Source organism: Triplophysa dalaica, chromosome 13 (genome assembly GCF_015846415.1).
Source record: "Triplophysa dalaica isolate WHDGS20190420 chromosome 13, ASM1584641v1, whole genome shotgun sequence".
Lineage (NCBI taxonomy): Eukaryota > Metazoa > Chordata > Actinopteri > Cypriniformes > Nemacheilidae > Triplophysa > Triplophysa dalaica.
Window position 1 is genome coordinate 15,727,979 of NC_079554.1, and position 13,840 is coordinate 15,741,818.

Here is a 13,840-nt window from a genome sequence, read left to right on the forward strand (position 1 = left end):
CATTCTTGTACTGCCATTAGCCAATCAGCGCGGTCACGCATGTTAAAATGTCATTTCCCGTTGGCTTCAGAATGATTTGTCACTTGGCATTTACGGCTCATGTGATTTGGTATGCAGTGAAAAGTGGCGTCACACTCCATGTAAAAAATCCTGGTTGAGCATTCAAAACGATGTCACGGGTGACAAACACTGTGGGGTTTTTAGAATGTTCTTACCAGGTAGTCCTGAATGGATGCGATGCTGACTGTGGATTTCCTCCACTGTCGCTGGTATACGAGATCAGAATCCAGATCATAGGCTTGAGCCAAAGAAAGAGCTTCTCCATACTCCTCATTATCAATCTGTCAACAACCACACACACATAGAGAAGGTAAACATACCGACAGCTCTCAGTCTTATTAACGCTCTACTATCATCTGTTACTACTACATCAATAACCTGAATCCATCTGGAACAGAAGTGACTCACTAAATGTTTTCTTACTCTTACAGAAAGATGTTTCCTAATATGCCCTTTTAAAGGTCTCCGTCCAATTTTCTCCATCATCCTGACTTAAATGTCATATGGCTTCTAGGGATACTTCACCCAAAAATGATTTTTTTTAACTCACCTTTGAGTTGGTTCAAATGTATATACATTTGTTTGTTCTGATGAACACAGTGAAAGATATTTGGAAGAATGCTTATAACCAAACAGATCTCGACCCAAATTGACTCCCATAGTAGGAAAAATTACTTTTTTGTTCCTTTGAACACAAATGAAGACATTTTGAAGGACGTAGGACAGCAAAGAGTTCTGGGGCACTTTTGACTTAATAGTATTTTTCCTACTATGGTAGTTAATGGGTGTCGAGATCTGTTTGGTTATATTGGAGATCTGTGAGTTATTTTGTGGGTGCAGTATCCCTTTCAAAAATGTGGGAATTGTAGTAACTCACCTTTCTCTGATAGAGCTCCTCCGGTGTGGTAGACCGCAGGCTGACAAGTCGGTAGTTCTTAATGACGGTTCGAGCACGTTTTCTGGGAGGGGCGAAACGTTCCATCTCGGTCACGTAATACAGGCCCTGCTTGACGTAGCCGGAATAGCGCGCCTTTGCGGAGGACTCTTCATCAGAATCGGAGTCTTCCTCTCCATCGTCCTCCTCACCTGGCACGCTGCTCTCCATACGAGAGCGTTTTTGGGCCAACTTGACCTCACACTGAGGAAATTTTCAAGAGAATGTTAACATTTCTTCATCAGTTGCTTACAGGTTTGGAAATTGGAATGACATAAGAGTATGACTTTCCCGCTTCTGCAGAACACAAAAGACTTAAGTTCACTCAAAGATAAAAAAAAACTCTGTCATGAATTACTCACCATCTAGTTGTTCCAAAACTGTATACATTTCTTTGTTTGGCTTAACACAGAGAAAGATTTTGGACGAATGCTAACCAAGCAGTTTTTTGGACCCCATTGACTACCATAGTTGGAAAAATTACAATGGTAGTCAAAAGTCCCCCAGAACTGTTTGCTGTGTTACATTCTTTAAAATATATTTTTTATACAGATTTTGAACAACTCGAAGGTAAATAATTGATGACAGAATTTTTTTTTTGTGGATATTGTAACTACACAAACTGATATAAATAAGCATATTTGTACATTCATGTCGACTCGATATTTTATGATATAATACAATATAGTATTTTATAGCATATATTCGAAATGTTTTGCACGTGCACATTTTGGTGGGATTCATAAACCATGAAATCCTTCATTTTTCTGGCCTGCTGTTGCTGGTGTCACAATTCAGTCTACTGGACATCATATGTCCTTTGGGCACCATTAGCCAATCAGCTCTAGACCAATCAGTCACAAGGCATTTACGGCTCAGGTGATTGGCTTGAGAAAACCTGATTGTCAAAATGAGAGCCAATTAGCAAAGTACATTTCAAATGTGCACTTCCGGGCGAACTGCCTTTGAAACGAATGTTAATACTAAAAGATTGCATTTTCTGGTTACTACCGAGCCTGTATGTTAGAGGTATTTGTTGACTGACTACAGGACGATCAAAAATCAAGGCAGACACGTTTGGACTATTTTGTAAATGCATGCTTAGTTGGTTTTGATTATTGACTGATTACTGACCGCCAGAATCTTCTGTTTCCACAGAGCACAAACACATCACATTTTCTTTTCCTGGCAATATCTGTCGCGCCACCTCATTCTCACACACAATGAAAAATCGATCAAATAAACTTCACAAACTCGACACAGCAGCTGTGTGCTGCATTTCCCTATGGATTGAGCAAACCGTCAACCAAACATACAGCCAGAATAAAAAGCCACATCTTTCTCTCTTCTCTTCTTCTTTCTTTTCATTCCATTTTACTTCCCTCAAGGTTCACATTTCTATTCAACATTGGTGGAAAAAAGCCAAAGAAAAAATGAATTGGCGGTGGATTAGATGAGGTTTTATCTTATCAGGGAACTTTACAGCACTTTTATGATAATGGCCTGCAGATAAAATGGGTCTGGATTTATTTACAAGAGTAATAAACAACAGAAAAACAACATTCTGATATTTCTCGTGACAATATTCAATACAAAAATTTTTACAAATATACACACACCTTTATATATATATATATATATATTTTATATTTGTGTGTCCCTGGTCAACAAAACCTTTTTGGTCTTAAATAGCAAGGGAACATTTTTTGTAATCGTTAAAATACATGGTATGGGTAAAAATGACAGATTTTTCTTTTATGCAAAAAATCATTAGTATATTAAGTAAAGATCATGTTCCTTGAATATATCTTAAAAATTTCCGACTGTAAATGTATAAAAACTTCATTTTTATTTTTATTCTCAGATTAACAACTTCAAAGGCAATTTTCTCAATATTTTGCTTTTTTGCACCCTCAGATTCCAGCTTTGTAAACAGTTGTTGTTCTGCCAGATAGTGTCGTATCCAAACAAACCCTATTTCAATAGAAAGCTTATTTCTTCAGCATTCAGATGATGTACAAATCTCAATTTCGAAGATTGACCCTTAAGACTTGTTTTGTCATCCATATTTATACATATTAATATACTATACATACAGCCGCTAGAAAACCTAAAGGGACCATTTTCGTTTTTCTGAATTTACTATTTATAGGTATGTGTTTAGGTAAAATTATTATTTTGTTTCATTCTGTGAACTACTTACTTCCAAATTTCGATTACAAAATATTGTTCCCATTAGCATTTATCTGAAGAAAATGACAACTAGAGAAACAGGTCAAAATAATAGAAAATAACTTCATATTCACTTTGAAACCGTAATATTTGTACATGTATTTAGAAAACATTCAAATATCTATTTTTTATGCGATAACCTTGATTTTTGTCACAGTTTTCATGTGTCTCATCATACTGTCCGTTTTTTACATTGCTGTTGGTTGACTTTATGTCACTCCTGAGGTTTGATTTTGTTTAAATTCAACAGACCCAGGACTGCAATGGACACAATACATCTATAAATGCTGATTAAATGAAAAATTGGAATGGTCTTTTAATTATTTCTTCAGCTTTGTATATGTTATTTGGCATCACATTAAACTCATGAATACTTTAAAGTCATGCACACACACCTCCAAACTAAGGAAGCCGGCATCATGGGCCGAGGTGACTCGCGGTGAGGGTTCGAACCACTCGCAGGATTTGCCCAACAGATTTTTAAGGGTCCGCACAGAGGACACAGTGAGGGCCCCAGAACAGCGAGCCAAAATCAGTGCCGTTTCACTCCACCAGCTCACATCTAGCAGACACTGATACTGCTCCTTATCTTCACAAGAGAAAGAAGCACAGCAGAGATCTTAATATCACAAATAAAACATTTCACAGACGTTCAAAGTAAGCCTTCCGTATCTAAATGAAAATATTCAGAAACATTCACTCCAAATAAGAAATAGAAAAGAAAGACGTGCGAACAGACAAGATTTATGAAATCGAGTGATCTAAACCCACAATCAAAACGTCAATGTCTGAATTTAACGCCTCAGAGTGAAGGCATAACAAACCGGGCTTCATTAAAGCATTCTTCTCTCTCTCCTAGACAGGGTCTGCACTCACTTTATAATTAATAGTGCAAGATAAGTGGACAAACACCTGAGGTTAAAGGTCCGTCTACCTCTTATCTTTTTCCTTTTCTCCAGCGAGGTCTTCCACTCCGGGTTGATCTCGTCAAATCCAGGCTAAACGAAAGAGAGAGTCACAGAGTGTAAAAGAGAATTGCTCGGGGTGTTTTTTTCTGAAGAAAGACAAATCACGGTGGGCAAATCAGTCAGGCAGAACAGCGTGAGATCTGGAGTCTGAACTTCGTCTGGCGCGCGAAGCAAAAGGCAAACAACAAACAAATAATCCTGCAACATATTGGGAAATGTGTGATCGTGTCTAACTGTACCCCAGCGAGGGATATTGAAGCTGAAGTGATATTAAAATACCTTCTCCCATCCCAACTTCTTTTACACAGTGTACTGTGATCAGAATATCTGCTCTTACAAAAGTAATAATCACTATATTTCACTTTTATAACTTGTACAGTTCTGCTCGTGGATATGGAGCTTACTTTCCTGTAATGATTTTGGAGGATCTATTGACAGTAATGCAATATGATACACAAAACTACTGTATGTCTTCAGAGGTGTATATAGACCTTACATAATGAAGCGTTATGGTTTCATTAACTTAGAATAAGCTGTTTCTATCTAAATACACCGCTGGTCCCCTTGCATGGAATTTCACTGTGTTGTTTGTACAGTAGCAGATAAACTACAAGGGTTTTGTAAATTCCTTTGGCATAGACGCAAAAACGTGATGGCAACTTTGTTCTGTGACAGCCACCGTAGTGCTTCAAAAGGGAGAAAGCGAGGGGTGGAGCGAGCCACTGGTTGCAATTTCCAACCTTGCCACTAGATGCCGCTTAATTAAATGCACGGGACCTTTAAACAACTAGATAGTATTGTTACAATCAATCAATAACAAAATTCAGTGTGCACTTCCTCCCCGCGTAAAACCAACCGATCAGATCCGAGATTGCCTAAAGCTATTTAAAGTACGATACGCATCATGATCTAATGCAAATGCGTATGGGAAATATGTCTGAAAACATGAGCTAATTTTTACAATTTTATTTGAAAACACTAATGGCAGAAATGACTCACTGTGCCTTTAAATCTCCTCGCACATACACACACACACAATCATTTTCTTACTTGTTCCTCTTGTTTCCAGCTGCCTCTCAGTTTGAATGATGGAATATCCCAGAGACTCAGACTTCCCGAGAAGTGGATCACAGCCAGAACAGTGCCATCAGGAGACAAACTCATTCTGAACACGCCGTCCTGAGTAAAAACACACACATTCAATTAGGCATTACACTTTTCATTCCGAGTCCTTAGCAGAATGAGCTTAAGCTTTTTATGTGCTGTCTCACTACCCGAGGAGACAGAAAACCAGAACATTAAGCTAGGAGAAGCTAACCAAGGTAAGTCACCTGTTCGTTGTTACGCCTGGATAAATGGAGGAAGCTGGGCATCCTGAGGAATCCACGCCTCTGAGACTAAACAGAAAGAAGAAATGATGAGTAGTAACTTCTTAACTTCTTATGAATACCACGGGTGCATTTACACCCATCATTACACCCATTGCAATATTCTCACAGACTCATGCCTTTAAACAGCAGTGGGCGAGATTCGAGCGGCACGGCAATGAGCGGCTACGCCAATCACGCATGCTCTCTTCATTAGATGTTATTTATTAGATGTTTACATGCAAACATGCACACTCAAAATAGAATGTGATATTCTTTGACAGACCTCCAGGCAACGTACCTGTGCTTGCCGAGTATTCGGTATGAAAACATATCTTTCACGCTCGCACTCAATAACATTAAGCTATGTCAAGCCAAATCCATAAATAAATCATTGAATTTTTAATTAATAATAAAAACGTGATGAATTTCAAAGCGTTTTAATCAGAACATTCGAGAAGCTTCTCCTAACAACAGTTCTGGTTCCAGGGCTCAATACATAAGACCCTACAAAGCAAGAACGTGTCTATGGTTTCAGGTTTGTGTGAAGCACAGCCATGTGGGAACGCATGATTATTGTGTATTCTGAGCAGCAGTCAACAGTCTTTCCTCCAGGAGATATCTCGGTTTCTTCAAGGATAGAGTCATCCATACAAATGCATGACTAGTACAGATTTAGTTCACTTTTCATGAAATCCAATCCAATACAATATTTTCTTGTTGTATAAAGGGACAGTTCACCCCCCCCCCAAAAATGCGGTCATCATTTACTCACCCTCAAGAACTGTTTGCTTTAATACATTCTTTAAAAATATCTTAAACGGGTCATATGGCGCAATTACGTGTTTTTCTGTGTCTTTGGTGTGTTATAAGTTTCCCATGCATGTATTAGACACTTAAAAAACAAAAGATTCATTCTATCTAAAAGCGTTTGCTCAACCAGACCTGCCTGAAACGCTTTGTGTAAACACACCCACACGAATATACGTAATTTCGTGGTATAACTTGACTAAGACCGCCCAAATGTAAACGCAAGTTAGGTGGGCGTAGATGTCAATCTCATTGTATCGCCACTGCCGCAGCCATGTCATGGAGACGCTGTGTGTTTCGTTAGGAAAAGAAAGCCTCTTTGTTTGCCCTTCCAAAAGGAGAGACAACTAAAAACGAATGGTTACATTTTATTTACAACACTGTTCAAGAAAAGAACAATTCGAATATTCAAGTTTCTGCAGTGCATTTCACCGAAGATTGCTTCACGAACCTCGAAGATATCAAGACCGGCAATGCACGAAAGCTTTGGTTAAAAAGTGGGGTCACTGCAACCATTACAACTTCACATGACAGGCACTTCAGGTTCGCAGCCTGTAAGTATATGGTCATTGTAAAAGACTTTGCTACAGACTACCGTAGGTTGAGTCGTGTGTTTGTGATCTGCAAATGAAGACATGCACGCAACGTGAAAGACAACATAAGTCCTAATAATCAGTAATAATGTTCCAACTAGAGGCAACAAATGTTGTGTTTATGATGGGATTTATTGTCTTTGCTGAGTCGTGACGAGACGTGGCGTAACACTTGTTGATCAAGAAGGGCCAATGCACTCGTGTTATTTATTATGTTACCATTCCCTGCTTTATTGCGACCTTGTTTCCATCTCACACAAACTCTGTATGATGTATATTGTTGTTTGTTTATAGTCTTTATAACGTTGTATATAAAAGGTAAAACAGTAAGCTATAGTTTTTAATTATACAACATAATATACAACATTCCATTCCATTCCATTTTCTACCGCTTATCCGAACTACCTCGGGTCACGGGGAGCCTGCGCCTATTAATATACAACATAATATAGTAAAACCTTACCAATCCTTTACATCCTGCTTAAATCACGCTGGCAAAGTTGATGTATCTGCTTGATCATTTTCATTTTCCGTATGAGATTCGGGCTCAAATTGATATAAGGAATTACAGATGACATTTTATCACCTGTAAGTACAGTTGCTTTGGAACCTGATGTTCCGAATATGGTAGGAGGCGTCACATTTCCGTGAAACGCTCTAGTATTTGACCAATCACTACGCACTAAACAACTGGCCATTCATAGCACACCTCGCTTTTCTGAGCGATGAGCTTTGTAAAAAATCAGTGCGTTTCAGAGAGGCGGTGAAAAGAGGAGATACAAACATGCACGGTATGTGGAAAATACAGCATTTTTTAACCTTAAAGCGTGTATACACACTACATTACACCTGAAACAAACGATAATATCCATTTTAGCCGTGTCATATCACCCCTTTAATTTGTGTTCAACAGAACAAAGAAATTTATAAGGAGTTTTTTCCTACCATGGCAGTCAATGGTGGTCAAGATTTGTTGGATACAAGTATTCTTCCAAATATTTTTTTCTGTGTTCATCAGAACAAAGATTTACAACTCGTAATTTTATTATATTGCGTTTTGTGCCATGTTTGTGTGATGCTCGATATATAGTGTTTATGCTAGTCTGCGGGACCTTGTAAATTGCTCTGATTGGATGAATAAAGTATTGAACTGAATTTAATTTAACTTGAGGGTGTCAATTTTTGGGTGAACTGTTCCTTTAAGCGAGGTGTGCTATTATCGTTCTTGAAATAAACATAACAAAAAATTCAACAAATTGACAATAAAAAGAAATCCATAGGACCTATGACTGATATTAGACTGGAAGCTGTGCGCTTTTGATTTAGGCCAGTAAAACGACGCCCAAGCAACACCCTAGCAACAGGCTACTAATCCACTCCTTGGCAACCAGAATTGCAATATTGCGTTTTACACAGATTGACAAGAACTTCAAAAACAAGATTGTTTTTTTATTACTCAAACCAACGATCTAAGACCCCCAAAAATCAATTTGTTCAAAACCATGAATGCTGAACCGTTCCATTAACATTTCCAGACACATGCGGACAGACTCACCGCACTAATGTCATCTTCATAGCTGGTGACCTGTTTATAGTGTGGTGACCCCGATAACACCCTCCAGGCTGTGATCCCACAACGGCTCGCCCTGGAAGCATTACTGTCATTGGACTCACACCCTCCCACCAGCAGTAACCTGAGAAAGAGACAAACACATCATTTGCGCGAGACAGAGGAAACAGACAGACAAACACACAGAGCACCTTAATCCGGTTATATCAGAGTGAAGTGGTCCGTGAGGGGCTGATGAAATAGGATCTGATTTAGACATCTTACAAATGTGAACAGCACATTCAAATGCACATACAAACACACATTTAGACATGCACACTTCTACACAATATATTTACAGTGCCCCCATGTGGCAGTTAATGTCCTAACAAGTCCTTCCTCATAGAAGGACCAAATTGCAAATACAAATTGAGCAGCCTATTCAAGCAATAAAGATATTTGGGAGAATTTGGGTTTCTCATCCCAAGACTGATTCTGTTTCACACACAAACATACAGCGACTTTATTCAGGACCCACCTGTGGTTTGGATGATATATAGCTGTGGTAATCCCATTGGAATAGTGAGCAGAGAAACTAAAGCTGTGATTCTCCTGAAAGCCCTGATTGGTTCCAACACTGAGGGAGAAACAGAAAATCTATTTATTAACATTACATTATTACAGAATTAATTTTTTTGGGGGGGACCTGTCCCTTGTGTTCATCGCAACTGAGAAATATATAAAGATTTGGAACAACTTGAGGTTGAGGGGTTGGGGTGAACTGGTCATTTCATACTTTGCAAGATGCTCCATAAATAAAATAATGTTATTTCACCAAAACAATAAACAATAAAGTATTAATGTACACAATTCACTCATAACAGACATTTATAGCTGGTTATGTTTAAGTCCTTATGCATGTAGTTAAAAAATGTTCAAGTTTCAACAGTTTCTGAGATTGACAGGAAGATACAAATGAAAGCAATTAAGTGAAAATTCTGGTTCTTTCAACTAAATTTCATCCCTAAGAAAACTTCCAACATCGGTCGGGCATTTCCAAATGACTTTGAAAATATCCTTTAAGTAATACAATCACGAATGCGTTCCTCTCAGAAACATAATTAGAGAATAATGAAATGTGAAAAAACTTTAAAACCTACATCAAGGTTACTGAGAAGAAAAAAAAGATTTTCTATATTTATCCGCCATTGCTGAAAACAATTTAATGATGGTTTGAAGAACTTTGAGCTTATTAAAAAAAGAATTAGAAATTGCGGGGAATTTCATTAATACTCAAGAGCTAAAAATCTCCCCTTATAGTACTACTGAGATAAAAACAACACGACGTAGATGAGGGACATCTGGCGCTGGTTCCAGGCGTTTAAGCTTTGCCAACAGGAAGCAGAATTAGAATCATCTTTAGTAAACCTGTTCTAAAATCCTCCATGATGTATGATTCATGTATTGCCACATGTTAAGCGGGAACATAGCTTTTTTAGATTATGATAGCCACTTATGACTAATAACCACAGATTTTTTGTGCCTCTTCCAAAAAAAGCAAAACAGAACTGTTATGTTAACTGAATATTTACTATCCTTTTGCGTACCCTTGGTTTACAATATTGTGTGTTGTCTTTTCAAGCATGAATGACAATGTAGTCTTTTGAGATGTGAGTCCCTGGATTGTTCTGAGCTGAAAAGCAACCCACTGTTCTTGACAAATATACGTCAGGTACTGTGTATTCTTTGATCCCCAGCATGCTCTAGACATTTTCATTCCACCCCACAGTGACAATGTGATGTTGACATCCAACACAAAGGCTTCATTCAAGCATAGAGAGGCAAGGCACTAGAACTACGAGTATGTAAACTTCTTAAGGTCAAGTGTATGAAATGTAGCGGCATCTAATGGCGAGGTTGCGAATTGCAACTTTTTCCCCCTCCATTTCAAAGCACTATGGTGGCTGATACAGAACTAAGATGACATCAAATTTAAGCTTCTTTCCCGTATTTACAAGACGCACTGTGTAGAGCAGTTTGTCCGTTTAGGGCTACTTTAGAAACAACATGGCAAATACCATGTATGGGGACATGTGGTGTATATAGATAGAAATAGCTCATTCTAAGGTAATAAAAATATAACGCTTCATTATGTTCTTTATACACATTTGAAGACATAGTAATGTATATAATATTGCGTTTCTGGCAATAGATCCTCCAAACAATTACACATTGGACCTTTAAACGGGACCATTTGGGTGTTGTTATTAACGTAGAACAACAGATTTCGCAGCCTCTTCAGGGTAGTAATAAGTAAACATTTTATGGTCTTATTTTAAAGATTTTTATTTATTTTTGTAAATGCTAAATATTTTAGATTATGCAAGGAGAACATCAACTTTATGGTTTAAGGGCAGGAAACTCTAAAAGTAAACATTACTTAAAAAACAAAGCATAATGTGTTCCTGGATCTCTTATTTAAATGAGATTTTATACAGGGTATTTGTGTATTTGTGAATAATAGCGTCTCTAGGTGAAATCATTTTCTATGCTATGAAACTTCTATCTTCACCTGAAAAGGCTCCTTTCTGCTTACCTAACCAGAAAACTCTTGAGTTGCCCACTGTAGGTGATAACCAGCAGCTCGGCTGACCACTGAGCGCTGGCGGTGTACTCCAAGAACATCAGACCGGCTGCTGCATAACTAAAATCTCCAGGGAAGCTCACCGCCTAGAGAGATTCGGGCAACAAGAAAGACATCAAACAAGTGTGGTGGAGAGACGGAAGCAAAGTTACAAAGTGACAAAAATATATAGAGTCGTACAGGTCATAACACATTAAGACTCAGCAATGGAGAGAGAGACTAAACTAATAGTTTCTGACAGAGAGATGGAAGTCTGTGGAGCAATGCGGGAGAGAACCAGGGAGTGAGAGAGAGGGGTGCGATCGGAGCAATCAAAAGGTTCGCAGGGGGAGAGATGTGGGGGATTTGAAAGTGGCAAAACCGGTCAAGACGGCGCTTTTTATGATATAAAAACTCTGGAAATGTCCGTCAGGGGCTTCAGGGGGCTTATAGCGGAAGGGAGCCAGAAAATGTGTTCTTTGCATGGGCAACAGAGTGGGGAAAGCCCCCTCTTGAGACAGGCAGGCAGGAAGGCCAGAGACTAGCCAGTCAAAGTAATATACTGTAGTATAGCGAAAGTAGAGAGAGTGGAAGAAAGAAACTTTTAAAAGCACTTTATTACATCAAAAGCTAAAACCACACAAAATTACCCCGAGTATAAAGTTCACCAAAGTACAACAGACAAATTTGTGTATTTGAATATCTTTATACATGAATTGGATATGAGTCTATTACCAGTTGGTCTGATTCTATATGATAGTACCCCTCTCTTCTCAAAGGGTTTTACACAACATCTAATGCATGGCATGCAATTTAAAGGTACAGTGTATGAAATCCTGTAAGGTTTGCGGCATCTAGAGGTGAGGTTGTGAATTGCACTCCTCCCTTTCGAAGCACTACGGTGGCCGAAACAGGAATAAGATGTTTTCATGTTTTCACTTCTTTCCTGTAGGAGATAACGTATTTATGAAACGCGAGAAGTTTGTCCGTTTAGGGCTACTGTAGAATTTAAAAACATAATGCTTCATTGTGTAGGGTCTTTATACACATCTGAAGACATAGTTATGTATATTATATTGCATTTCTGTCAATAGATCCACCTAAAAATTACACGGTGGACCTTTAATCACTGCTAAGAATACCTAATGAAAAAGAAATTACAAACACTAGTTAGTTATCGGATGATAAGTCAAATCGTCTACCCGCAAGACTCATCCCTACACTTGAGTGTGCGTTAGTCAATCTTCATAAATGTTTCAACAACTATGTTGGACATATACTGAAGACATACGAAAAGAAAAAAAGTGATGCTGAGCAAGAAGCCAGAGGGCAAACTACACCCACTCATTAGGGTGCAGTCATTATAACCATCACACGTAGAGAGGCAGAGGACGAAGATGAAACAGAACTGATGCTGTGCACCTTAAGCAAGACGTCAACAAAGGGAGGAGGCAGGGTGGCGGACTGAGAAAAAGCTAAAGCGAAATAAGAGTGAAACGACTGGAGGTGAAAAAAATAAAGACAGACGAGTGCAGCGGAGGGTTGACGTACAGGAGGTATAATGAAGAGCTCGCTGCCCATCAGGTCGAAGACTCGGACCGTGCCGGTGCTGTCAGCATAAGCCAGCAGGGCACAATCATGACTCCATGCAACCTTGCGCCAGTGAGGGTTTGGGTCCTTGGGCACTGCAGGAGGGGAGACAACAGACAAATACGTATAAGTGCATTATACTTTAAAGCTGAAGTGTTTCGCTTTTCTGATGTTTTCTGACGATCCCAATTCCACAATCAGAGATTGTAATTCCATGCAAATGTCAAGCTTGGGATGAAAACGTTTTTATCAAATGTTTTTACCATACTGATAGGCAAGATGTCAATATTGGTGGTTTAAATACCAATGTGAAGTCTTTCTTACTATTTAAACGACTTCTGTGTTTTTAAAACATAGTTTTCACTAGTCAAGTATGAAACATCCATAACGTTCCATGAAAGCAGAAAAAAAATACAATTTTGTGGTCTATGAAGAGCCATCCCTTCTCAATATGTAGGGTCTTACTCCTTCTGGTTAGCACATTTTTAATTCACAGAAACTCTATGAAGCATGTTGCCTTTCAAAAACGTGTGTCCTTTTTTTGTCACAAGCATAACACCTTAATTGTTTCCTATTTTAAAACAGAAAACTGATATTTTTCTGATATATGGAGATATATTACAGATGGTTTAATATATTGGCAATAAATACATTAGAATTTATATTTCAAGTTCTGAAACATTCATAACGCTGGAATTGCGCAGATAAACCTTCATTCATATTGCAAGACATGAAATAGTTTGAAATAGACAGAAAGACAGATATAGTTTGTCCATTATGAGTATTATATTTCGTCAATGGAACGACACATTTCTGCTTTAATTACATTGACAACCCCTAAAAAATGAAAAACAATTTAAACAATCAACCCCAAAAGCCAAGGAGACTTTTAACAACCATAAATCCACATCTGTTTGCAAGTGATGAAAACGTAATCATATGACTTTAACTGTGACATTCTCCAATCCAATTTTCTGATTCATCTTTCAGCCTCCTGCCTGTCTGCCAAACAATCAATACAAATATGGGCCCATTTTAAAGAGCATTGTCAATGTAACATCACCTGTGCGATCGAGATCCATTCTCTCGCGACGACCTCTGCGGTCGACGGTGA

At 38.4% G+C, this 13,840-nt stretch overlaps 1 protein-coding gene across 1 annotated transcript in view; it reads right to left on the minus strand.

The window, feature by feature from the left end:
- nbas (NBAS subunit of NRZ tethering complex) overlaps positions 1–13,840 on the minus strand; it is a 134,606-nt gene that overhangs the window by 114,578 nt on the left and 6,188 nt on the right. The window contains 10 exon segments of the mRNA XM_056764246.1: positions 216–341; positions 938–1,198; positions 3,622–3,815; positions 4,161–4,224; positions 5,245–5,373; positions 5,526–5,591; positions 8,520–8,658; positions 9,052–9,150; positions 11,110–11,243; positions 12,688–12,821. Coding sequence (XP_056620224.1) covers positions 216–341; positions 938–1,198; positions 3,622–3,815; positions 4,161–4,224; positions 5,245–5,373; positions 5,526–5,591; positions 8,520–8,658; positions 9,052–9,150; positions 11,110–11,243; positions 12,688–12,821 — 1,346 coding nt within the window.